Source organism: Staurois parvus, unplaced genomic scaffold (genome assembly GCF_062004578.1).
Source record: "Staurois parvus isolate SC_StPar_1 unplaced genomic scaffold, SC_StPar_1.0 ptg000087l, whole genome shotgun sequence".
NCBI lineage: Eukaryota > Metazoa > Chordata > Amphibia > Anura > Ranidae > Staurois > Staurois parvus.
Genome location: NW_028317883.1, coordinates 13,182,437 through 13,209,522, shown reverse-complemented (window position 1 = coordinate 13,209,522; position 27,086 = coordinate 13,182,437). Strand labels below are relative to the sequence as shown.

At 43.5% G+C, this 27,086-nt stretch overlaps 1 protein-coding gene across 1 annotated transcript in view; it reads right to left on the bottom strand.

Annotated features, from left to right (window-relative positions):
* Positions 1-27,086, bottom strand: part of CXCR5 (C-X-C motif chemokine receptor 5) — a 57,244-nt gene that overhangs the window by 14,699 nt on the left and 15,459 nt on the right. Inside the window, exons 2-3 of the mRNA XM_089670222.1 lie at positions 12,508-12,534; positions 9,321-9,347 (exon numbers count right to left, since the gene is read on the bottom strand). Coding sequence (XP_089526348.1) covers positions 9,321-9,347; positions 12,508-12,534 — 54 coding nt within the window. The remainder of the gene's footprint in view (positions 1-9,320; positions 9,348-12,507; positions 12,535-27,086) is intronic.

Genomic DNA, 27,086 nt, shown 5'->3' with positions numbered 1-27,086 from the left:
ACTCTGATGTAAGGGGCACTCTGTAGACTCTGATTTAAGGGGGTTTGCGGACTCTGATTTAAGGGGCTCTGCAGACTCTGAGGTTAGGGGGCTTTGTGGACTCTGATGTAAGGGGGATCTGCAGACTCTGATGTAAGGGGAGCTCTGCAGACTCTGATGTAAGGGCGCTTTGCAGACTCTGATGTAAGGTGGCTCTATGGACTCTGATGTAAGGGGGATCTGCAGACTCTGATGTAAAGAGAGGCTCTGCAGATTTTGATGTAAGAGAGGCTTTGTGGACTCTGATGTAAGGGGAGCTCTCTGGACTCTATTGTAAGGCGAGCTCTGTGGACTCTAATATAAGAGGCACTCTGTGGACTCTGATGTAAGGGGCACTCTGCAGACTCTGATGTAAGGGGCACTCTGCGAACTCTGATGTAAGGGGCACTCTGTGAACTCTGATGTAAGGGGCACTCTGTGAACTCTGATGTAAGGGGCACTCTGCGAACTCTGATGTAAGGGGCACTTTGCGGACCTTGATGTAAGGGGCTCTTTGCGGACTCTGATGTAAGGGGCTCTTTGCGGACTCTGATGTAAGGGGCACTCTGCGGACTCTGATGTAAGGGGCACTCTGTAGACTCTGATTTAAGGGGGTTTGCGGACTCTGATTTAAGGGGCTCTGCAGACTCTGAGGTTAGGGGGCTTTGTGGACTCTGATGTAAGGGGGATCTGCAGACTCTGATGTAAGGGGAGCTCTGCAGACTCTGATGTAAGGGCGCTTTGCAGACTCTGATGTAAGGTGGCTCTATGGACTCTGATGTAAGGGGGATCTGCAGACTCTGATGTAAAGGGCACTCTGTGAGCTATGATGCAGGGGGCTCTCTGGACTCTGATATAAGGTGGATCTGTGGACCCTGGTGTAAGGGGCGCTCTGTGGACTCTGGTGTAAAGGTGATCTGCGGACTCTTATGTAAGGGGGCTCTGCGGACTCTGTTGTAAGGGTGCTTTGTGGAGTCAGATGTAATTAGTGCTCTGCAGACTCTGGTGTAAGGGGCACTCAGAGGACTCTGATGTGAAGAGAGGCTCTGCAGCCTTTGATGTAAGAGAGGCTTTGCGGACTCTGATGTAAGGGGAGCTCTGTGGACTCTGATGTAAGGGGAGCTCTGTGGACTCTAATATAAGAGGCACTCTGCGGACTCTGATGTAATGGTCACTCTGTGGACTCTGATGTAACGGGCAATCTGCAGATTCTGATGTAATGGGCACTCTACAGACTCTGATTTTAAGGGGCTTTGCAGATTCTGATGTTAGAGGGCTTTGTGGACTCTGATGTTAGGGAGATCTGCAGACTATGATGTAATGTGCGCTCTAAGGACTCTGATGTAAGGTGGCTCTGCGGACTCTGTTGTAAGGGTGCTTTGTGGACTCAGATGTAAGGAGTGCTCTACAGACTCTGTGGTAAGGGGCACTCAGAGGACTCTGATGTGAAGAGAGGCTCTGCAGCCTTTGATGTAAGAGAGGCTTTGCGGACTCTGATGTAAGGGGAGCTCTGTGGACTCTGATGTAAGGGGAGCTCTGTGGACTCTAATATAAGAGGCACTCTGCGGACTCTGATGTAATGGGCACTCTGCGGACTCTGATGTAACGGGCACTCTGCAGATTCTGATGTAATGGGCACTCTACAGACTCTGATTTAAGGGGCTCTGCAGATTCTGATGTTAGAGGACTTTGTGGACTCTGATATTAGGGGGATCTGCAGACTATGATGTAATGGGCACTCTAAGGACTCTGATGTAAGGTGGCTCTGCGGACTCTGATGTAAGGGCGCTCTGTAGACTCTGATGTAAGGGGCTTTGTGGACTCTGATGTAAGGGGGATCTGCAGATCCTGACGCAAGGGGCACTCTGTGGAATCTGATGTAAGGGCACTATGCAGACTCTGATGTAAGGGCGCTCTGTAGACTCTGATGTAAGGGGCTTTGTGGACTCTGATGTAAGGGGGATCTGCAGACTCTGACGCAAGGGGCACTCTGTGGAATCTGATGTAAGGGGCACTCTGTGGATTCTGATTTAAGGGGCTCTGCTGACTCTGATTTAAGGGGCTCTGCAGACTCTGATGTAAAGGGCCTTTGTAGACTCTGATGTAAGGGGGATCTGCAGACTCTGCTGTAAGGGGCGCTCTGTGGACTCTGATGTAAGGCGCTCTGAATTCTGATGTAAGGGGGGATCTGTGGACCCTGATGTAAAAAGCACTCTGTGGAGTATAATGTAAGGGGCTCTGAGGACTCTGATGCAAGGAAGGCTCTGCAGACTCTGATGTAAGGGTGGTCTGTGGACTTTGATGCAGGGGAGCTCTGCAGACTCTGATGTAAGGGTGATCTGTGTACTCTTATGTAAGGGGTGATCTGTGGACTCTGATGTAAAGGGCGCTCTGTGGACTCTGATGTAAAGCAGGATCTGTGGACTCTGATGAAAGGGGCACTCTGCGGACTCTGATGTAAGGGGTGCTCTGTGGACCCTAATTGAAGGGGGGCTCTGTGAACTCAGATGTGAGGGGTGATCCATGGACTCTGATGTAAGGGCGGTTTTGAGGACTCTGATGTAAGGGGGGCTCTGCAACCTCTGATGTAAGGGGTGCTCTGTGGACTCTGATATAAGGGAACACTCTGCAGACTCTTCTGTAAGTGATGCTCGGCGAACTCTAATGCAAGGGGGCTCTGTGGACTTGAATGTAAGGGGGACTTTGCAGACTCTGACATAAGGGGCACAAAAGGGGTGCTCTGGGAACCAGAATACTGGGAACTATAAAGTGGGGCTCTGGTTACAAGAGACACCCTTATATCACAGTTCCCCTTTACATGAGAGCCTGCAAATCAGAGTTCCCTCTATACATCAGAGCTCTCAGTGCTCCCCCTTAAATTAGAGTTCCCAGAGTTCTCCCTTACATCAGAGTCTGTAGAGTCACCTCATACAGTGTAAGGGAACTCTGTGGATTCAGATGTAAGGAGAACTCTGCAGATTCAGATGTAAAGGGGTAATTGACAAGCGTACCTTGTAGCTGAGGGTTGTGTAGTTCAGGATGGCTGAACATTAGTAACTAGAAAATCTACAATTTCTGGGGAAATTGTGTAAAGTGTTCTTGCCGCAACCTTTACCAAATGATTGATGAAATGTAAGCAGTGCACATTGCAAGCCTGATAGTGAGAAATGCATTTCAGCTTGTATTTTGAAGCTCACAGTCCAGCCTGGTGAGTCATCTGCCTCTTGAGTGACCTTTGGTTGCTGCACCTGGAAAGGGCGGAGTAGGCTCACTGTGCTGAGACAGCTGGGTTGCTATGACAACTCACTCTGAGAGGACAGCAGGGTTAGCTGAACGTTTTGATATAAGATATGTGTAGGTGGGCTTGAAAATGACAGAGTGATGGCAGTTTACAAATCATGTTCTGATTTTTCCTTTCACACTGTAGCTTTCTCACTTCTCACTCTAATGTGACTCAGCTGCCCCCTGAGTGACCTTTGGTTGCACCTGTGACTCAGTCAGTCACATGTCTGTGAGAAGCTCTGTTCTAACCACTCTGCTCAAACTTGCCAACCTCACTGGCGATTGCCATCTTCAAACGCTTGTAGTTTTAAAAGTATAAATGCTACCGTGAAAAGGTTTATATTGTGACAATCACAAGAAACAGACCTAAATTTTGATATATAGTATGTTTCTGCAATATTAAAAAAGAAGGCACAGTCGCAGTTTAAAAACGTCCCTTAACATTTCAGGTGGCTGTGAGTGAAGTTTCAATGAAAGTCAATGGGAGGGGTGAGTTTCAAACAAATGGTCATATTGTGAAAACTATCAGGAGTATGTCCTAGCCCTGAACATTTTTAGTGACAGCAGGGTTAGCTGAACGTTTTGATATAAGATATGTGTAGGTGGGCTTGAAAATGACATAGTGATGGCAGTTTACAAATCATGTTCTGATTTTGCCTTTCACACTGTAGCTTTCTCACTTCTCACTCTAATGTGACAGTTTACAAATCATGTTCTGATTTTTCTGATTTTTCCTTTGCACACTCTAGCTGTGCTGTGCTGCTCAATGCATTCCTATGGGAAAATTTCGCCACAAAAACCGCCATATTTCTTGAACGATTTGGCAAAACGTTCCACAAAGTAATAGCAATCCGATCGGGAACAATCCACACGTTTTGATGTGATGTTTTGAGCAGCGACGTACTCATACTTTTCTGGTGCCGTACCAACAGAGGGGGCGCTGCAACTACGTCCGCCCCATTTGTTGCCACAAGTTTTTGGAAAACGAAGAAAGAAAGCTTATTCTTTTTCAAAACCCTGTGACAAAAATATCTGCAAAATACTCACTATGCTTCTTATAAACTTCCTTGGGTTTTCTACCTTCTAAAAAGGATTCATTTGGGGGGGTGTTTGTACTATCCTGGTATCTTAGGGCCTCCAAAACAGTGATAGGTAGTGAGGAAGTGACATGAGGAAATATGCCCTTTGAAAGCCTGGAAGTGGTCATTGGATTTTGGGGGCCTGTATGTGGATAGGCTGCCAAAACATCTCTCACATGTGATATTCCCATATTTGGGAGAAGTAGCACAATGTATTTTGGGGCGTTATTCCACATATAGCCATGGCATATGTAAGGGATATATCAGTTAAGTGACAACTTTGTGTAAAAAAAATAATAATTTAATTTTCCAAAAAATTTGGGGCAAAAGATAAAATCTTCCATGGACTCAACAAGCCTCTCAGCAAATTCCTTGAGGTGTCTACTTTCCAAAAAGAGGTTATTTGGGGTGTTTGTACTGCCCTGGCATTTTAGCACCTCAGGAAATGTGAGGCAGTCAGAAAGTAGAGTAAATTCCAACATATATACCATTGTTTGTAGACGCTATAACTTTCACACAAACCAATTCATATGCATGTATTGGGATTTTTTATTACCAAAAACATGTAGCAAAATACATTTTGGCCTAAATTTATGACTAACTCTGAGTTTACTGGATATTTTTTATAACCAAAAGTAGAACAACATTTTTGGACATATTTAATTTATATCATAAAAAATCCAGTGGGATCAAATACCACCAAAAGAGAGCTTTATTTGTGTAAAAAAAAAGGACATACATTTCGTTTGAGTACAGTGTTGCATGACTGTGCAATTACCAGTTGAAATAGCACAGTGCCGAATAGCAAAAAATGGCCTGGTCATTTATGGGGGTAAATCTTCTGAAGAGCACGTGGTTAAGCTGCATTTCAAAGACTTCTCTCCACACTGGACAGTATTTTAAAAAAAAAATATTGGTACATGTTCCCCATGGCAGTGCCCAGCTATCTATGTTCTTTAAAAAAAAATTTAAAAAAAGCTTGCAATTAGGCCTTGAAAAAGGCCAGAAAAGAATACCAAGAAACATCTCCCATAGACTTTTATAGGGAACTTCCTGCCGTGTTCATTGAACGCCCAGCAAACCAAACTTTGCCTGGTTCCCTCACCACTATTTGTAAAGAGACTGTAATGGAAGTGACTTTCTAATTGTCTTGTGTATGTTAGTTATTGTCTTCTGCAGCATGTCTGCAATCTGTGCCTATTGGTTGCATGCATGGCCCCAGTCTCTGAGTAGTCTTTGATGGTCTGCTGTAGAATGACTGCAGTCTCTCTCCTTCTACTGTCATAGGTTGGTCTCTGACAGTTTCCTATCAGTCCCCTATGCCAAATAAGTTGACCACCACTGCTCTAGAAATATTACTCACTCAAACCCTAACATTTCCCAATACTCCCCAAAATGAACCCTAAAGCAGCTGCCTAGTCTTGGATACAGTGGGAAAGGGTTAAAACCCCTGCCATTGTATCTATTCACTGTTTGTCCCGTCACTTCCTGTCCCAGAGAAATTAGAGGAAATCTCCAATGCTAAGATTTTGGGTTTTCTCCCACTTTTGACTGTGATATTAGTCATCAGGACAAACAGTGGTGAATTTCATCAATGGTGACACAGGCAGCAATAAAGGATAAGAAAAAAGGGTTTTACCTTTAAAGTTGACCTACTACATATCCCCACTAAACCTTAGTCTTAATAAAAGGTAATATATGGAACCTGCCATGACAAACCTCTCCTTCTGAAAATACTTGTTACCTGGCTGTCAGACAGATCCAAAGGCTTCATTACTTTTTGAGTTACTGACTCAAAACAAAAAACGCAGATGAGGAGCTCGGACTTCTCTATGACTTTCCTATCAGCTTACTTACTCTAGGTTAGTGACCAGCCAGGTAACTACCATTTTCAGAAGGAAGTTAGCAGTGGCAGCCATGCTATTTGTCACTGGATTTCTTGGATCATTTTTTGTACTTGTGTTTTCATAGAGACAAAACTTGCAAAAGTACATGTCCTACAAAGGTATGCTATATATGGCATATACTATATACACTGCTCAAGAAAATTAAAGGAACAAAGGAATAAAAGTAACTACAATTACCTAACCAAGTTAGAATCTGTTTTATCCTTAGTATTGGAATTGTTTTCTGTTTCTGTATTTTTTCCTTTTTTTGTTGTTTTTTTTACAAAAATACAAAATAAAAATTATATAACTTTTTAATATATTTGGTATTCATGTTCATGCACCCTGAAAGTCCCATCTTTTCTATTGAATATTTGAAATTAACAACAGGTGCACTAGATGGGCAACAATGAGACAACCCCCAAAACAGGAATGATTTCACAGGTGGAGGACACTGGCATTTTTTTTCCCTACTCATCTTTTCTGACTGTTTTTCACTAGATTTGCTTTTGGCTAGGGTCTGTGTCACTATTGGTAGCATGAGGCAATACCTGGACCCTACAGAGGTTGTACAGGCAGTCCAGCTCCTCCATTGCCAGAAGGTTTGCAGTGTCTCCCAGCACAGTCTCAAGAGCATGGAAGAGATTCCAGGAGACAGGCAGTTACTCTAGGAGAGCTGGACAGGGCCATAGAAAGGTCCTTAACCCATCAGCAGGGCCGGTATCTGCTCCTTTGTGCACGGGGGAACAGGATGAGCACTGCCAGAGCCCTATAAAATGACCTCCAGTAGGCCACTGGTGTAAATGTCTCTGACCAAACAATCAGAAACAGACTTCATGAGTGTGGCCTGAGGGCCCAATGTCCTCTAGTGGGCCCTGTGCTCACTGCCTGGCACCATAGAGCTCGATTGGCATTTGTCATTGAACACCAGAATTGGCAGGTCAGCCACTGGCACCCTGTGCTTTTCACATATGAGAGGAGGTTCATCCTGAGCACATGTGACAGACGTGAAAGGGTCTGGAGAAGCCTTTGAGAATGTTATGCTGCCTGCAACATCGTTCAGCATGACCGTTTTGGTGGTGGGTCAGTGATGGTCTGGGGAGGCATATCCATGGAGGGATGCACAGACCACTACAGGCTAGACAATGGCACCCTGACTACCATTAGGTATCGGGATGAAATCCTTGGACCCATTATCAGACCCTACGCTAGTGCAGTGGGTCCTGGATTCCTCCTGGTGCACGATAATGCCCAGCCTCATGTGGCAAGAGTATGCAGGCAGTTGCTGAAGGATGAAGGAAGTGATACCATTGAATGGCCCCACGCTCGCCTGACCTAAATCCAATAGAACACCTCTGGGATATGATGTTTCGGCCCATCTGACACCGCCAGATTGCACCTCAGACTGTCCAGGAGCTCAGTGATGCCCTGGTCCAGATCTGGGGGGAAATAGCCCAGGACACCATCTGTCATCTCATTAGGAGCATTCCCCGATGTTGTCAGACACGCATACAAGCACATGGGGGCCATACAAACTACTGAGTACCATTTTGAGTTACTGCAATGAAATTTCAGCAAAATGGACTAACCTGCTCCATAATTTTTCCACTTTGATTTTCAGGGTGTCTTTGAATTCAGTCCTCTGTAGGTTGATAATTTTCATTTCCATCAAACAATGGGGCATCCCTACGTTCCTAACACATTACCCCGTCCATATCAGTATAGATATCCAGCATGATAGTTTTCCCCATTGAGATCTGATGTGTTTTCAAAGTGTTCCTTAATTTTTTGGAGCAGTGTATGTATAAAAATATATAACTGATCAACTTCTGTACAACCAGCCTGTTGGGTTTTTCCTGATTAGTGTATTCTGACAGTGGGAAAGTCTCCCGCCTTCAGAGCACAATAGCACAACAGGAGCAATTCCCCCTTCTCGATTGTGTGGATGGGGGGAATCAGGTAATTTTTTTTGTTCAACCCACTTGTTGAATGAAAATAAATGATTAATGTATGACCAGAGTTAGACAGGGAAAACTGAAATGTAGTACTGTATATGATCTGGCATTGACATTTACAGTACATCATAAAAACAAATGGAATTAGATTTCACCTTCTGTTTTTTCCTCTACTTTGCCTAATGTATCTTCTTGGTGGCCTGTGTTCTTAGAATTCCTAGCAGGCCTATGTTTAGAATTATTTTTCTTTCAGTTGATATACTTTGAAAATGTTAAGAAAATCAATGTATTAATACATTTGGCTTTTGGGTTCAATATTTGCTATCTTGATTTTTTTTTTTTGCAATTTTATACAATTGTTACATTTTTGTGCACCCCCAATATTTAAGAATTTAAATGTTCAACTTTCAACAAATCTTATGATTTCTACAGCTGTACTAATTAACCATATCGGTTTCCTTTTATTTCTAGTTATTTTGTTACATAGAGTTTGTACTTACTATGTTATTGGCTTACAATGGTTTAAATGTTCCCTATTTAGTTTAACTGTCTTCGTTTGACAGTATACATTTCTAGTCTACAACATTTACTCCACTTGAGTTGTTTAAATTTGTATTCATGTATGGTGGTCCTTGTCGTTGTTTATCAGAAAATTCAATAGAAACTTTTATTGGAAAAACATTTTTTAAATAGCTTTTGCTTCGTATGTATATCTCAAAAAATGATGTCTATAGTGTTGGCGCAAGAGCACTTTAAATGTTACCTGTTTTTTGGACACTGCTGGCTAAATCTTCCCAAACACACACACTTGATAGGGTATTGGTTTATTAGAAACAATCAAATCTACCAGAGTTTTCCAAATAGTTCACTTAGCCACCAATTAAGATTATTGGATTATTGAAATTGGGATGTAAATTGTTATTAAAAAAAAATTATTAGATGAATGTCCTACCTGATACATGGATAGCTGAAATAATTATTTAATATGCTGCTTTTTTACTCACTATCAAGTTTGGTTTTCATCACTGTAATTTATTTGAGGTGACTTATAACAAACTCTGACATATACATTACAGTTGTTAATTTCTGCATATACTTACCAATGTTGTGTTTTCAGGCGAGTAATCCTAAGAACAGAAAATTGCTATGTTAGAGAAAGGATGCTCTATTCGATCTGTCTAAAAGAAGTACAGCGTTTACTACAAAAGGTCATACTAAAGAAAATGTCATGCCATCTGACCTGTTTGTTTCCACAACTACCAGTATTTTTAAATTTTACACACACATGCTGAAATCTACTTTCCTGCTAGAAAATGACAAGATACATGTATTAATGCCACCCCCACCTTAAGAAGATTTTATCAATGTTTTTTTTCCAAAAACTTGCTAATGTCCTCTTTCTACACTGATGCTAATTTGCCTGATAGATTTATGTCACCTTGGGGAATGAGGCATCACGTGTCAGCAAAAATCCCCTATCCCTAAGAGAGAGCCAGTGGGAAGAGCGCTACAGTGAGAGGAGTGCTAAGGAGAGAGCCAGGGGGAGGAGCGCTACATTGAGAGGAGTGCGAAGGAGAGAGCCAGGGGGAGGAGCTCTAAGTAGGAGTGCGAAGGAGAGAGCCAGGGGGAGGAGCGCTACAGTGAGAGGAGTGCAAAGGAGAGAGCCAGGGGGAGGAGCGCTACAGTGAGAGGAGTGCTAAGGAGAGAGCCAGGGGGAGGAGCGCTACAGTGAGAGGAGTGCGAAGGAGAGAGCCAGGGGGAGGAGCGCTACAGTGAGAGGAGTGCTAAGGAGAGAGCCAGGGGGAGGAGCGCTACAGTGAGAGGAGTGCGAAGGAGACAGCCAGGGGGAGGAACGCTACAGTGAGAGGAGTGCGAAGGAGAGAGCCAGGGGGAGGAGCGCTACAGTGAGAGGAGTGCGAAGGAGACAGCCAGGGGGAGGAGCGCTACAGTGAGAGGAGTGCGAAAGAGAGAGCCAGGGGGAGGAGCGCTACAGTGAGAGGAGTGCGAAGGAGAGAGCCAGGGGGAGGAGCGCTACAGTGAGAGGAGTGCTAAGGAGAGAGCCAGGGGGAGGAGCGCCACAGTGAGAGGAGTGCTAAGGAGAGAGCCAGGGGGAGGAGCGCCACAGTGAGAGGAGTGCGAAGAAGGGAGCCGGGAGGAGGATCGTCACAGTGAGAGGAGTGCGAATGAGAGATCCGGGAGGAGGAGTGCCACTGTGAGAGGAGTGCGAAGAAGAGAGCCGATAGGAGGAGCGCCACAGTGAGAGGAGTGCGAAGAAGAGGGCCGGGAGGAGGAGCGCCACAGTGAGAGGAGTGCGAAGAAGAGAGCCAGGAGGAGGAGCGCCACAGTGAGAGGAGTGCGAAGAAGAGGGCCGGGAGGAGGAGCGTCACAGTGACAGGAGTGCAAAGGAGAAAGCCGGGAGGAGGAGCACCACAGTGACAGGAGTGTGAAGCTGGAGAGCACATCCTACCACGCCTCCTCCCAACTCTCTCCTTCACACTCCTCTTGCATCAGGACTGTCAAATCAGAACTTTACAGTTTGCTTACTTGCCCCATCTCCTCACAGCAAAGAATGTGGGTAGCGAGTAGGTAAACAAACTCTGTAAAGTCCCAATCCAACATCCAGCGGTGTTCCTGAGTAGATTTGATAAATGTAATCTGGAACTAAGCTGACAGGAGTAGTGATGTCGCTGTTACTACTCCTGTCAGCTTGTAAAGGCAGATTCTCCTGGCTGCTCCCCTCCACCTCATATGTTACAGGAGCCCGGGGCACCCACCCCTCCTGCCCCCCCAATGTCCCGGCCCTGCTGGCCAGAACTATAATTTGTTCAGGAGGTGCACTGGTGCAAAGCAACCCAAGGTGTAGGATTATCTGCGTGTGCCTGATAATGGAAAAAAGTCCCTCCTCTCCACTCTGAATACGTGAATGTACCCCTGATAGAATGCCCCTGTGTCGCCAACTCAGAATCTGTCTGGTTAAGGCTACAGTATCATTGCCTTTTACTATAAGCTATAGGTACTGTTGATTCTGAAGGCCTCAAGGCAGATTTATTTGACCCTGGCAACACAAGATGGCTATCATGGCTGAAATATATTTGGATAAAAGCTCTAACATAAACATAAACTACTGGAAGCAGCAAAACCAAGAGAAAAGCTATGAAAGGAAGAAAATACAGTATTTTTCGCTCCATAAGATGCACTCCCCCCCCCCCCCATAAATGGGGGAAAATGTTTGTGCGTTTTATGGAGAAAATATGGAGCGGCCAGGCCAGTATTCCCACCGCTGCCATGTTGGAACACCTGGCTGGCCGCTCGGCTCTTCTGTGCTTCTCGGACGAGCGCTGTCCTCACCATCTTTATTCCCCGGTGCCGGCATCTTTACTGTAGGCACCTGGCTGTGACAGCTTGCGGCTTCACGGTCGGGTGCCCACTGCACATGCGTGAGAAGCGCTGTGCTTTGTGAATGGTCCGGCAGTATTCTGGGACCTGTCACATGTCCCAGAAGATGGAAAGGGAGGACAACTCTGCGGAAGTGGAAGCGGGTACCTGTCAAATTCAGGTACCCGCTCCCCCCTTCCTCTGCTCCCCAAAGGTCCGCAGTCTCTGGTCATCTCCTGTACTGTGTCCGCAGTCTCTGGTCATCCCCTGTACCGTGTCTACAGTCTCTGGTCATCTGTACCGTGCCCGCAGTCTCTGGTCATCTCCTGTACTATGTTCGCAGTCTCTGGTCATCCCCTGTACTATGTCCGCAGTCTCTGGTCATCTCCTGTACCATGTCCGCAGTCTCTGGTCATCTTCTGTAGTATGTCCGCAGACTCTGGTCATCTCCTGTACTATTTGCACAGTCTCTGGTCATCTCCTGTAGTATGTCCGCAGTCTCTGGTATCTCCTGTACTATGTCCACAGTCTCTGGTCATCCCCTGTACTATGTCCGCAGTCTCTGATCATCTCCTGTGCCACGTCCGCAGTCTCTGGTCATCTCCTGTAGTATGTCCACAGTCTCTGGTCATCTCCTGTACTGTGTCTGCAGTCTCTGGTCATCTCCTGCACCATGTCCACAGTCTCTGGTCATCTCCTGTACTATGTCTGCAGTCCATTAGTTCAGAATATTTTTTTTTGTGTTTTCATCCTCTAAAACCTAGGTGCATCTTATGGTCAGGTGCGTCTTATGGAGCGAAAAATATGGTATGTTATTCAGGAAAACACAGTAATGGAAAAAATAGATTAAAACATAAGTAAGTGACTCTGCTGGCAGTGTTTATGCCCCCCCCCCCCCCCACTGATACTTACCAGTGCTAAGCTTCCAGAGATGTCAGCCTAAAAAACAGAAAATTACTATGTTAGAGAAAGGATGCGCAATTGGATCTGTCTGCTTAAAAAAGTATAGCGTGTATTACAAAAGTTCATGCTAATAAAAACGTCATGCCATTTTACCTCTTCAAGCCAGAAGCAATGTTTAAATTTTACACACATGCACATTGAAATCTAACTTCTTGCTAGAAATGTAATTAAAACTGTCATGAACGCATGCCTAGGCTAGGCCCTTGACAGGAGTAGGAGGGAATGAGGGAGGCTTACTTTGATCAATAAAGATTGGCTGTGGTACACTTTTCACAGCATGCACTACCTCTGGCCACCACTAGAGGTGGACTCCACTCCAATCCAGATGGCTGGCCACACATGGGCAGATACAAATCTTACATACAATCTGGTGCACTCTAAGGGTTGGGGAGCAGTCTAGCAATTAGCACATAATTTGTCCAGCTATCCAATGAGCTAGAATCTTTGTGTTAATCACTCTTCATGAATGTCCCCACACCAGACACACACAACAAATTGTAGCCCACTACCTAGCAGTTTGTCTCCTGACTGGTCTGCTAGGCAACCACACACCCCCAGATCTCCATCTGCTGAGGAGAGTAGAAGGTGTGACAGGGTCAGATGATGACACTTGGTGAAATAAAGTCTTCTGTGGCCTTATCCTCTGTCACCACAGCTACAAGATCTGTTGTTGTGGAGCACTGCAGAGAAAGGACTACAAGATGGGGACAAACTGACCCATCTGAATCTGTTCGATCAGAGGCTTCAGAAAACAGATAGGTTTGATGTCAGCCCAGATGTTGTGAACTCAGGGGTTGTGCTGACAGGTCTCTTGCTGAGGCAGAAAGAGCAGAAATGTGGGAGACATGTCAGAAGGTTGAGGCCCTGGTACCCAGGCCAAGGAACCAGGTCCAGATCACCCAGGAACAGCCTTATGCCAGGCTCAAACATCTGGGTGCATTATAAAGTACCACCAGATGACCAATGGCTGAGAATGATGACAGCACACAATGACAAATTTAGCTGTACCCTTCCAGTATGTAGTCGGTGTCCAGTGGATAGAGTTGATCCGCAGGGCGATCTACCGGGCAATATGGATTGTCTGAATCCATATTGCCCACCAAGCTGATTGACATGAACCATGGATCGAACACGAGAGATGTCAGTTGAAAAAAGAAGAGGAATATAAAATTCGAATACGAATTGTTGCACAAGATGTTGGCTGTTCCCAGTTAGCTGTGTCTAAAATCTGGACCAAGTACAAATCAAATGGGAAGGTTGTATAAGGGAAGCGTACTGGTAGACCAAGGAAGACATCAAAGCGTCAAGATAGAAAACTTAAAGCAATATGCCTTGAAAACAGAAAATGCACAACAAAACAAGTGAGGAACAACTGGGCAGAAACCGGAATAATTGTCTGTGAAGGAACTGTAAGACATGGCCCAAAGGAAATGGGATTTAAAGCAAAACGAAAACCATCATTAACACCTAAACAGCAAAAAACAAATGTACAGTGGACTAAAGGAAAGCAGTCATGGACTGTGGATGACTGGATGAAAGTGATGTTCAGTGATGAATTACGAATCTGCATTGGGCAAGGTGGTGATGCTGGAAGTTTTGTTTGGTGCTGTTCCAATGAAATGTATAAAGACGACTGCCCAACGAAAACATGCAAATTTCCACAATCATTGATGATATGGGGTTGTATGTCAGGTAAAGGTATTTTCTTATTCCACCAATTGAAAGGATGTTTGGTGATGATGACATCATCTTTCAGGATGATAATGCATCTTGCCATAGGGCAAAAGCCAAGAAAACTTTCCTTCAAGAAAAACATCTTTTGTCAATGGCATGGCCTGCAAATAGTCCGGACCTCAATCCAAAAGAAAATGGTTCATGACAAGGCTCCAACCTGCAAAGCTGATCTGGCAACTGCAATCAGGGAAAGTTGGAGCTGGATTGATGAAGAATACTATTTGTCCATAGTTAAATTCAAGCCTCAGAGAATTCAAGCTGTTAAAAAAGCCAGAGGTGGTGCAACAAAGTACTAGTGGTGTACTGTAGTGTTTTTTTCATGATTCCATAATATTTTCCTCAGAATTGAGTGATTCCATTTTTTTTTTCTCTGCTTGAGCTGCAAAAACAGTTGCAACTTAGTTTTCTTTCTTTTTTTATTACCTTTAAGCCCTGGTTCACACTGATGCGGTGCAGAATTCGCACCCCATTTATGCGAACCACTGCGGGTGTGTATGTTAACAACACCCCGAAAGCGATCCACAAAATGTGGTTCGATGTGCAGAATCGGATCGCATAGGTGTGAATATCCATGCAATCCAATTCTAGTGCGGACCCAAAAAAGGGTCCTGCACCTTTCTGATGCGGTGCGATTAGAGCCATACAAAATGTATCGCTCCAATCGCACTGCATACAAATCGCATGTAACTTGCACAGGAATGCGGTGCGGCTCCTGTGCTAATCACATGCGATGTACCGCACCGCATACATGTGAACCCAGGCTCAGTGTTTCTTAAAGTCAGAAGGTTGGAATGTTAAATGAAAATAGTTTTGAGGCATGTCTGTGATTAGTTTTTTTTCTACACAATTAAACAATTGAATGGATATTTTCCAAGAGTGGTGATCCCATACTTTTTGCCAGCTGTTTTATAAATACGCTCCTTCTACAATGTTTTATTATTGCTGGAATGAGGGTATTTATATATGTGTGTGATTTTTGTATGGATTTACTTAGAGTATAACTAAATGAAATACTTTTTTTTTTATTTTTGGATAGGGTGTAGAGGTATTAGAACACCTATTAGGTTTTTATTGCTGTCTATCCCCATTAGGGAGATTCACCCTCTCTGTTTTACCCACCCTGTTGTCCTGTTTGCCATTATCATTGAAAGTGAAATGAACTTCCTTTCTTTCCCTTCCTTTTTTTCTTCCCTCTTTTGTGCTTATTGCAAATATAATGTTTTGTTACTTTTGAGAGTTCTCTGTTCTTGGCTGAACAACCATGAGGCAGTCCATACCCTCTGGTGGCTATGTGGTGGTATGGTTTTGGATGCCCCTGGTTGCGGTCCACCGCGTGGCCAAGCGTTGTGGTCTCTGGATGCTTGTATATGTTTGAATATGCATCTTATTGTTATGTTCTTTAACATAATTTTGCCTAAGATTGTTTGTAAAACATTGGCCTTATGATTGTTTACAATTGAGCTTTTATTTGAGCTGTTGTAATATCCTTTTGAAAATAATAAAAGCTAATGGAAAAGAAAGTGAAATGAAAAAAGAGAATCAAAAATTTGGGGTTGTCCCCAGAAAAGTAATATAGGGGAAATCTTCCAATGGGGACACTAGTTCTGATGACTTGGGGGGCAGGGAATTCCCTTAATTTGCAGGGGTTTCTTCTCACTTCCTGTTTTGGCTATGGGACAGGAATGGGACACAGATGGCAAAGAAAAAACGGACGGGTTGAAACCCTCCATTACTCTATCCAAAATGAAAAATAATATTTTGCTTATAGTTACACTAAAGCAGCTTCATCACAAAGCCTTAAAATACATTTCTAGTCTCAAGAACCTCTGCTAAAAACGACTGTATCTACAAATCATGATACATTAGTATGATGGTCAGTGGGAAGAATGCTCCTTACACTTGTGGTCATTGGGAAGAATTACCCCGAGATAGCAAAAAAAGATCAATGGTGTCAGTGGGAAGTTAGCTAACAGACAGAAATTGCTCATTGCTGAAAGAACCCCTATTGACCATCTGGAGAAATTCTAGTTGAGAAACCCTGCTTTAAAGTCATTATTGTTGTGATATTTGGTGAAGTCAATACTATATCTTTGGACAGGCTTGTATTGTCTTGTTAGAGAATAGCCAAATGTCTTGAAAGTGCCACTGTGGGATCCATCTGTCAAACGTTCAAATCGATGACACCCCTCTTCTAACAGCTTGAGTTCCACACCTTTGCAAGGATACTTGTCTATTTCTAATCTGATTCTGCCTTGTGAATATTTCAGCCAAAGATACTGTGTCTCTAAAAATAATTGTGAAAATGTAATGTGTCCCCACTACCTATTACATGCACTGGGGGGGATTTACTAAAATTGGAGCACTCAGAATATGGTGCGGCTGTGCATGGTAGCCAATCAGCTTCTAATTTCAGCTTGTTCAATTAAGCTTTGACCATAAAACCTGGAAGCTGTTTGGTTTCTCTGCAGAGCTGCACCAGATTTGCAACCTCCAGTTTTAGTAAATAACCCCCAGTATATTCTAACAAGGGATTAGATCAGGGGTGGGCAAACTTTTTGACTTGAGGGCCGCAATGGGTTCATATATTGGACCCGGGGGCCGGACCAAGAGTAGATGAATGATGTGTATGTGTCATCCATAGTAAGTATAGTAATATTCCCCCATAGTAAGCATAGTAATTAATCCCCCATATAGTAATTCATCCCCCATAGTAATTCATCCCCCATATAGTAATTCATCCCCCATAGTAATTCATCCCCCATAGTAATTAATCCCCCATATAGTAATTCATCCCCCATAGTAATTCATCCCCCATATAGTAATTCATCCCCCATAGTAATTCATTCCCCATATTAATTCATCCCCCATAGTAATTAATCCCCCATATAGTAATTTATCCCCCATAGTAATTCATCCCCCATATAGTAATTCATCCCCCCTATAGTAATTCATCTCCCCTATAGTAATTCATTCCCCATATTAATTCATCCCCCATATTAAGTCCCCCCTGTGTCAATTCACTTACCTTTGCTCCGCGCGTTCCTCTCGCCGTGTTCCCGCGCCATTCCGGTCTTCAGGGCGGACTGTGAGAGGAGCCTAGCTCCCTTCACGTTCGTCACGCTGCCCCGCCTACACACATCCTGACAGCCATCCTGACAGTATCGCTCCGCGGGCCGGATTAAAAGGTCCGCCGGGCCGTATACGGCCCGCGGGCCGTAGTTTGCCCATTGCTGGATTAGATCATTGTGATATGCATGTACATTGTATAAGGCATGTGTAGAAGGAAAAAACATTGTTTCATTATTTAAATAATTTTGTTTAGTTAAATTCATTTAATTTGTATTTGGAATTCGTTTAGTTTCATTTCATTTATTCGGTTTCTAAATTCAGTCAAATTGAATTCAATTTGGCCGAATCAAAAAGTATCGAATTGGCATTTGAATTTGAATTTATGCTATTAGCAATTCAAATTTCGGAAGACAATTATATTATTTTTATTTTATTCTCTTTTGCTCAATGCTATTATAATCAATTTATTCTATTTTATTCTTTTCTGTTCTATTCTTTTATTTTATTTTCTATTCTAATATTGTTTATTTTATTTTATTCTCTTATTTTCTATTCATTTCTATTCTGTTTTACTCTATTCTTTTTTTATTCTATTCTATTTTCTTTTCTATTCTATTTTATTATTTTCTATTTTTTTTTATTCTGTTCCTTTATTTTCTGTTCTAATTTATTTTATTCTATTATTTTGTTTTCTATTATATTGTGTTCTGTTTTACTATGTTCATTTCTATTCTATTTTAATGCTATTCCATTCTAGTCTTTTAATGTCTTTTCTATTCTATTCTATTTTCTATAATTTTCTATTCTATTCCTTTATTTTTTATTCTATTTTATTCTATTCTTGTTTTCAAATTCGATTTGATTCAAATTTTGGATGAAATTTTGTTTCATTATTTTGGATTCATGTAAATTCGTTACTATTGCAAATTGGAATTGAAATTCAGATACATCCAATTCTCTAAATAATGAAAAATGTGTCCACATTTTGAAACAAAACGAACAGCACATGTCTACATTGTATTATGTTTGGAGTGATTGGGAGTTTTATTTTGCTGCAAATGATATATATGCTTGTATATACACAAAAATCTATGAAAATCTGTCAAAAAGACAGGAAAAATAGATCTTACTACATGTAATGGAGTGGATTTACTAAAGGCACATAGACTGAGCACTTTGCAAGTGAAGGTGCTCCAGAGCTTAGTAAATGAGCGAAGCTCTGCTGACTTCCATCATCCAATTATGTGCAAGTAAAAATGCAGCTTTTAAATGTTCCTGATATGTGATTGGGTATCCTTTGTAAAGTGAAGCTTTACTTCATTTACTAAGTTCTAGAGCAACTTGCAAAGTGCACAGTCTATTTGCCTTAAAGTAGAACTAATAGGCACAACTTTTGTTTTCATTTTGGATGGAGTAAGGAAGGGTTATAACCCTTGTCAGGTTTTTTTTTTGTCATCTGTGTCCCATTAGGGAGATTTACCTTCACTTCTTGTCTCATAGCCAAACAAGAAGTGAGAAGAAATGCCTGCACATTAAAGGAATCCCTAGGGATCCCCAGGTCACCAGAACCAGTGTCCCGATTGGAAGATTTCACCTCTATTACTTTTCTGGGGACAACTGGAAATTTGGGATTTTCTTTTACTTTCAATGATAATGGTAAACAGGATGAATAGAGAGGGTGAATCTCCCTAATGGGGACACAGACTGCAAAAAAGTTCTAATCCGTCTCCACTCTATCCAAAACTAAAAAAAAAAAAAAAAAAAAAGCTTTGTCTTTAGTTATAATTTAAATAAATCAACCCCAATGATTCTGTGTTCAGGAATGTGCAAATCATGCTGCACGATGCCTGGGACATGTAGTTCCGGGCACTGGGCACGTGTTTTTTGTTTACATTTAGCCCTGCTGCAGGCAAGCAGCAGGGTTTACTTTATGCAGTGCAAATTTACATGTCAGTTCAGTTGTCATAGGTACTTGTTCAGTGGTTCAGGTGTGACTTCTATGCAAAACTGGCTATGAATTGCATCCTGTGTGAACAGCTATCTCAGAATGCCACTATACTCTATGCTGTGCGAGATTGGAACGCATTGCTTCAAACTAGTGTAACGCCCCCCAGGTTAGTTAGGTAGTTTTTTGTTAGATAGAGGCTAAGTAGCAGCCTGGGATGAGTGAGCCTGGGGAGAGAGGTAGTGAGGTTCTGTTTGGACAGGCTGGGAGGCTCTAACACACAGGTGTCAAACACAAGGCCCATGGAGCAAATCAGGCCCTCCAGGCCATTTCATGTGGCCCTTGCACCTCCCTTGCAGGTACCCCCTTAGCAGCAGAGAGGAGAATAGAACTCCTTTGCCATATCCTGCACCTCTCAGTAAAGCTGCAGCACCCCTCATCTCTGCCTCCTCTGGTCTCAGCATTCACCAGATTCTGGAAACTGACTCCACTCCTCCTCTGGTCCTCCTCCAGACCCTGCACTTTCTGCTTTCCAACTCTGTCCCCGAAGGGGGTGCACATTGATGTTAGGAGGGTGTGGGATTCTTGACATCTGATGTAATGGGGGGTGGGTGCTCTGGACATCTAGTCTTACACACTATTGAGTTTTCTTTTGCTTTGAGGTGCACGGCCATTATTGAAGTCATACGGAGATTTTTTACAGAAATTGGAGAAGGATTTATGGATTTTTTTAGGTGGTTTTTCACATTGTTTATGGACACAAAAAAGGTTTATTATTGATACGGTGATTTTTTCAAGAAATTGGAGAAGTATTTATGGATTTTTTGGGGGGGATTTTTTTCATGTTTTACACTGTTTATGAACACTAAAAAGGTTTATTATATTGACTTTAACACAGTTTTATGTGGTATTCATGCAGTATTTACTGAGCGTTTGGGGAGTTTTGAGGTAAATGCCGCATAAGGTGATAGTGAATTGACATTTTCATCATCGCATACAATATTTATTTATATTTTATATTTAGAAAAAATGTGTGAGATCACCTAAATGCCACATGCAATGAGATACACTGAGAGCAAGGCTGGGAGAAATAGGAATGCTGGGGATCACGAGAGGCACAGAAATCATTTATAGAGCACACAGGTGGGTCTGATTGCTGGCATGTAGATGCATTGCTTGAACACTGAGCAAACCCCATGTTAGCCCTTTAGGACAGCGCCCTCTATGTGACTGGCTGGAAACCTGCAGCTGCACACAGGGGGAAAGACCCAGCAGTGGAGCGTGAAACAGGTGAGTGTTGCAATACAACTGGTGGGATTTCTGTATCCTCATTCATAATGACATCACTTTTCTACCGAATTACCAATGTGCTGTAACATCAATGCTTCATGCTGGTTAGGAATATATTTATGAGTGACAACGGAGGAAATCCCCATTACTGTATGCTCTGTCAGTCATGTAAAAATGAAAGAACAGAGAATAAGCCCATGATTCGAGGCGTGGGAGTGTGCACAGGAGTTTTGCAGTGCATGTTAAATGCAGACACAAATTTTCATCTATAAATTAGAAGATTCACCAAATCACGAACCATGATATCCATCTTGAACCCAAACCTCATTCCTACTCATACATTATATAACCCATTAAAAAAAACTGAAATTGCACTTATTTTCTTCTGGCAGCAAGAAGAGCCCTCAGTAGCAGCCCTCAGTAGTGCCTCTAGCACACCTCATCCTCCTCTTCATTCCTGTTGCTTGTGCACATGCTGCTGCATGCAGCCTAAGGAGGTAGAAGAAGACGCAGTGACTAATCGCAGGGCTGCTGCTGGAAATCACGGTGCCCCATACAGGACATCTGATCGCACCCCCCCCCCCCAAAAAAAAAATGATATTTCTTGCCACAAATACACTAAATTCATTATTAGTGGACACAAACAACAAATTTCCTGCTAAAGCTCTGTGAGTGAATGAAGTATTGGGGCACATTCACATGGGTGAGTGACTTGTACAGTGTGCATCAGTGCTTTGTTTATATGTCTGGAGTTGCCTGGAGCTGTATGTAAGAAGCCTAAGTTACGCTATGGGGACACAGCAGCTGTATGAACACAGCCACAGGTCCTAATTTGACAGGCGTGTGGGTGCAGGTGTATGGCCCCAAACAAAGATACAGTAGTGTGCATTCAGGGCCATTCACCCACGCCTGCACACTTGCCAGATTAGGACTTGTGGCTGTGTTCAGGTGGCTCCAGCCGCATGAACAATCAACTCATTCACATGGCCAGAGTACCTGTGTGAATGAGTCCTTAGAGCTCATTCACACTTTTGGTTGGGGGATGTTAAAAACCCCATGGTTGAGCTGTGCTTTTATTGCCCATCATCCACTACCTCCTTTAGCAACAGAGGCAGTGGCTAGGGGTGTACACATGCCATGGTCGTGATGCTATGTGTTGCAGCGATGGCAGACATTATACCCATGTTGCACAAGAACCATTCAATTGAATAGCACTGCTCTGCAAGCTGCATTTGTGCATGCTAATGTAGGGTTAAAGCAGGCAGTGATGAGGCAATATGCCTCCTCTCTGCCTTTCAAATACTCTCTGAAGAGCAATCCAAATGCTGACTGCTCTTCATGCGAAAGAGTCCTTAAATTTCGGAATAATTTTTTAGAATTGCAATTTTTTTTACACTTGTTTTTTTTAGAATCTGATTATTTATTTATTTACATTTTTAACTACTGTTGGGGAGAGGGGGTCTTTGGTGAAATATCAGGGGTCTAAACAGACCCCTGATGTCTCACATTTGAGACTAAAAAAAGAGGACAAAGATTCATCAGTCCCTTTCTCTGAAGCCTCAGTTGCACAGATAAATGCATAGGAAGTGCTCTGAGGCTTCCTGTTGAAGTAAGGAATGGACACAGGAGCGATCAGTACTGATTCATTCAGGAGAACAAAGGGCTGGTAAATATGATGTACTCCATCTTGTGTGCCCTCAGCAATTGCCGGCAGGAAAGGAAAGAAGCTGAAAACGTTGCAGGGGAAAGAGCACACGGGTGGGGGCTGAACAGCAGGTGGAAGGGGAGCACAGAGGGGTCGCGGACAGCAGGGGGGTGGATACTAGAATCGATCCCTCTGCAGAACAGCCGGAGAAAGAAAGAGGAGTAGAAGTCGGCAGCACTGCAGGGAGAGGCACATGGGGACTGGTGTCAACAATAAGGTGGTACAGTCAGCCCTCCTGCTTGGCAGGAGCCTGGGCCCCCCTTTTGAACTGATGAGTCCAGGGCCTGGTAAATGAGGGCTGGCTATACTGCCTTATCAGTGGCCCTAGCTACATAGACACAACTGTATGTCCAAATTTTCAACCTTCACTCACTGCCTCCCCATTCCTTATATGCCAGTTACCTGGCTCTGTACACCATTGGCTTGCCTCATTTGCCTGCCATCTCCAACAATATCTCTCTTACACCCCCCTCCATCCTTCCCCACTATAGATCTGTCCAGTCCCAAGCAGCAAGCAACCTTGGACTCCAACATGGCACTAGACAAGGACCCATTTTGTGACACAAATCTTTCCCAGTTGCACTGATAACCTGGGTCAGGAACACTTTCATCAGAGCCACAAGCAAAATGAGTAACATCTGTTTGGGAATTACTAAAATAATATAAAATTCCTAATTCTGAGCAGAGTTGCTCTTAGAATAGCACATTTAAAGCAAAATTACATTTTAAAAAGTATAATAAACATAACTTACTTCACTGATACTGATGCTTATTAAGTCTTCTGACATTTCCGATGTATCAAGGGTATACCGTGGACCCAAATTCACAGATGGTACTCACTGCACCTGTCACCAAAGTACAATACACAAAACAGACTCCCAGCTTGCTGTTAAGCAGCCCTTACTCTAGGCAAATCAGGTAGCTGCAAAGATACAATCTGTGAATTGCTTACAAAGAAAGGAACTGAGCATAACATTCACCAGTATCCTGAATGAAACAACACTCATTGTCTAGTATCTGTTTTTATCCACCTTCTTTTTCTTTTGTAATAGTTTTTATTCATTTGCAATAAAAAAAAGGTGCAAACATTTATGTGGATCAGAGGGCAATAAGAAAACAGTACGTTATATGAAGTATTATACAGTATCTCACAACATATACAGTATATGCACTAATTAGACCAGATAAAGAACATATACTGTAAATTCACTAGAGGGCTACCCACTGTGAGAAAAACAGAAATTATTGACTTCTGATGGTTTCTTTAAATTACAAACTTGGAACGTATGGCTTCACTAATCAGTAGAGTATACTATACTGTGTTGCAGCCATATATTCAAATCTAGAACCTGTGATCCACAGCTATGTAGCCAGTTGGAACTGCAGAGTAAAGGAAAGGGAAAAGAAGAGGAACCAGGGGTACCAAATCTTTTCAAATCTGGTGTGTTTGTCCTGAAGAATGCTTGCTAGCCAACTTCTCGTGTAACATTATCCAAGAAACTTTGTTCTTCATAGCGGTTATGTTGACTACAGAGGTTTCCATGCTTTTGCAAAAGTTATCTTATATCTAAGAATATATATAATGTGGCAGTTTGAGTCTGTGTGGGGATGTCTTCTATCAATTCATTTAGAAGAGCAATTTTGGCACATTTATATTAGTCACTAAAGGAATCATAGTTCAGAATGTCCTTACCTTGGGACAAGTCCACCAGGTGTGATACATATGGGTTGATTTACTACAGGCAAACAGACTGTGCACTTTGCAAAGTGCAGTTAATTACTACATGGCTTGATAAATGAGGTAAAGCATCACTTTGCAACGAATACCCAATCACGTGCAACGAAAATAAAAAACTGTATTTATTCTTGCACGTGACTGGATGATGGAAGTCAGCAGAGCTTCTGCTCACATACTAAGCTCTGGAGAAATTGCACTTGCAGAATGCAACTGCTCTTTGCAAAGTGCACAGTCTGTTTGTCTTTAACTAATCAATCCCATAGTGACCTCCTGTCCACAGCCTCTGAAACATAAAGGGGATGCATTGGGATCCATATTAGCAAGCCTTGATGGAACCAGATTCCAGCGTGATATGACTGTAATTTTTAATTTGCTTGAATTAAAGTTGTGTTAATTATCTTTTTATATATCTTAGTTGTCCAGGAGGACCATTCTTCTCCAGATACTTCCGTTCCTAAATTCATTTCCAACACCAGTTGGTAGGGTAACATATCTAATGTTGAACAGTTGGTATAGTGTTGAGATGCCTCCCCTTGCCTGCATGCGGCATACATCTATTTTTGAATAGAGTTCTTATTGGGATATCTTCCCTGGATTGCTTGATTGAGCATAAAAAACTGAGTATTTGGCGCACATGAAACACTTCTTAGAAGGGTATCATGAGCGTTTGAAGAAAATATACTGGTGATCTGGTTCCTTTGCGGTCTACAAAAAGTCCTATCCAATATAATCCTTTTTTCATCTACCATGAGAATTGGTGAGGGGTGAAGCCTTGAAAAAATGCTGGATTGTTAAAAAGGGGGGCATCTGGTGAGTGTGGGGATTAAAGAGGAGTTGTTTTACATACTCTATCCCAAATATGTAAAGAGTGGGATAAGGTGGGGCATAATATAGCCTTACAATTCTTTGATGATATCCACATAAGGAGGTCTATTGGGTATAGGGCACCTGCTTGAGATTCAAGTTTGATCCAATCCGGTCTATAATTAGCAGGGTAAATCTGTGATAGCTGGATCAGTTGTGCTGCTTGATGACATCTCAGGAGATGTGGGAATCCCAGACTCCCAGAAGTTTTGGGGCATATACTGTATTAAGGACACCCTATAGCCTTTTGATCCCCTTATATATTTTAATATAAGAGTTTGAAATGTTTTAGAGGAGATGTAAGTGAAATGGGTAAGGTGCGGAAGTAATATAATATTCTTGGTAATAGAGTCATTTTTAGCATTGCTGTTCTGCCTAGAGATGGAACATGTAAACCAGGGGTGGCCAACCTGCGGCTCTCCAGCTGCTGCAGGACTACAAGTTCCATCATGCCTCTGCAAGTCAGTAACTTCCCATCTTTGCAATGCCTCATGGGAAATGTAGTTCCACAACAGCTGGAAAGCCACAGGTTAGCCACCCCTGATGTAAACCATAACTTTAAATCCTCCTCTAGTGTGGACTAGGGGGGTGAGGTAATTGGTCCTATATAAAGACAAAATTTCAAGAGTGATTTTAACCACTCCCCCTGGCCAATTTACATAAATGGCCAAGCAGGTGCTCTGTTGTTCTAGGAGGACATACCCGAACGTCTTTCCAGAAGAGGGCATAAGGCAGTGCTATATGTTACCAATCATGGTACCAGGCCGCTGGACACAGTACCATGTGATCGCTGTGACCAATCACAGTTACAGTAGTAAACAAGACTTTCATTCATTATGCCTCAGAAACTTGTGTGATCTCTGTAATTGGTTACAGCGATCACATGATACCAGGGCAAATCACAGCAGCCCTGTACCATGTGATAACTGTGACCAATCACAGCATCCCAGTAGTAAACAAGGTTCCATGAATGAAACCTTTGGACAGTCTTATAGATTGCTTATTACAGTGATAATCACTGTAATAAAGCAGGGCCGGTGCTAGACGATTTTGCCCCTTAAGTAACTCCAGCTACTTGCAACTCTGTATGTGGAAGACCTGAAAAAGACAGAGGGAGGCCCCACTAAGTGCAGTATTAAAAGACCAAATTAATAAGCAAGCTGTCAGGGATCCCCGCCGCGATGGGCTCGGCGCAGGCGCAGTGCACCGCCCTGTGTCAGAATGCGGGCACTGAGACCTGGCCGTCCGCAGCGAGGGAGTTCGCGCATGCGCAGTAGGGACCGCGGGCGCACGCGTGGCACCAATGGCAGCGCAGGGCGGGATATTTAAAAGGCCCTGAGCTGTCATTCAGTGCCTTCTGGTCTTTCCTTGTATCCTGTATCTGCGAACCTGTTCTAAGTAAGTTACTGACCCGGATTGTACCTGACCTTGTTGCCTTCTCCTGCCCAGACCCTTGCTTTGCCTGACCTCTGTCCTGAATGCCCCCGTTTGGATCTGACCTTCCGTTGCTGACCTGGCGTGTGACCCGACTACTCTCTGCCCGCTGACTTGTACTGCTCCGTCCCCACTGTTACCGACCCGGCCCGTTTGACCCTGCACTTGCTAAGCCATCCATCCCGATCTACTAACATCAGGCTCTTCCCTGCGGGAGCCCCTGGCAGATACCGCTACCACTGACAGGCGTGCTCAGTAGCCACGACCTGGTCTTGGGGTACTTCAAGTCCATCCCCACCATCAGGGGCTCTGGTGAACACGTATCCTGGGGCTTAGATACCGTGCGCTGGGGACGTCTGGCCAGTGGAGTGCTAGTGGTACCGCCTGGTGGTCCCTTACAGTACCAGAAGGCCATGACTGAGCCTGGAGGAGGGTCAGCCCCGCTGGAAGATATTTGCGGGCACCTATCAGCCCTGACACAGGCTGTGGCGGCCTTGCAGGACAAGTGCATGCACCTGGAAAACCGTTTCCAGACCCGCTCTGTATCTGGCCCTGCCCCACAGGCCCCTGTTTCCGCTCCCCCCGGTGGGAGAAGCTCTTGGGCCAGCTTCAGGGGCCTCTGCTCCTCTACCTATGGTTGAACCCCGAGTACCATTACCTGAGCGTTTTCACGGGGACCTCACACGCTTCAGGTCTTTTCGGGATTCCTGCCTCCTGTTTTTTGAATTGCAACCCCGCACCTTCCTAAC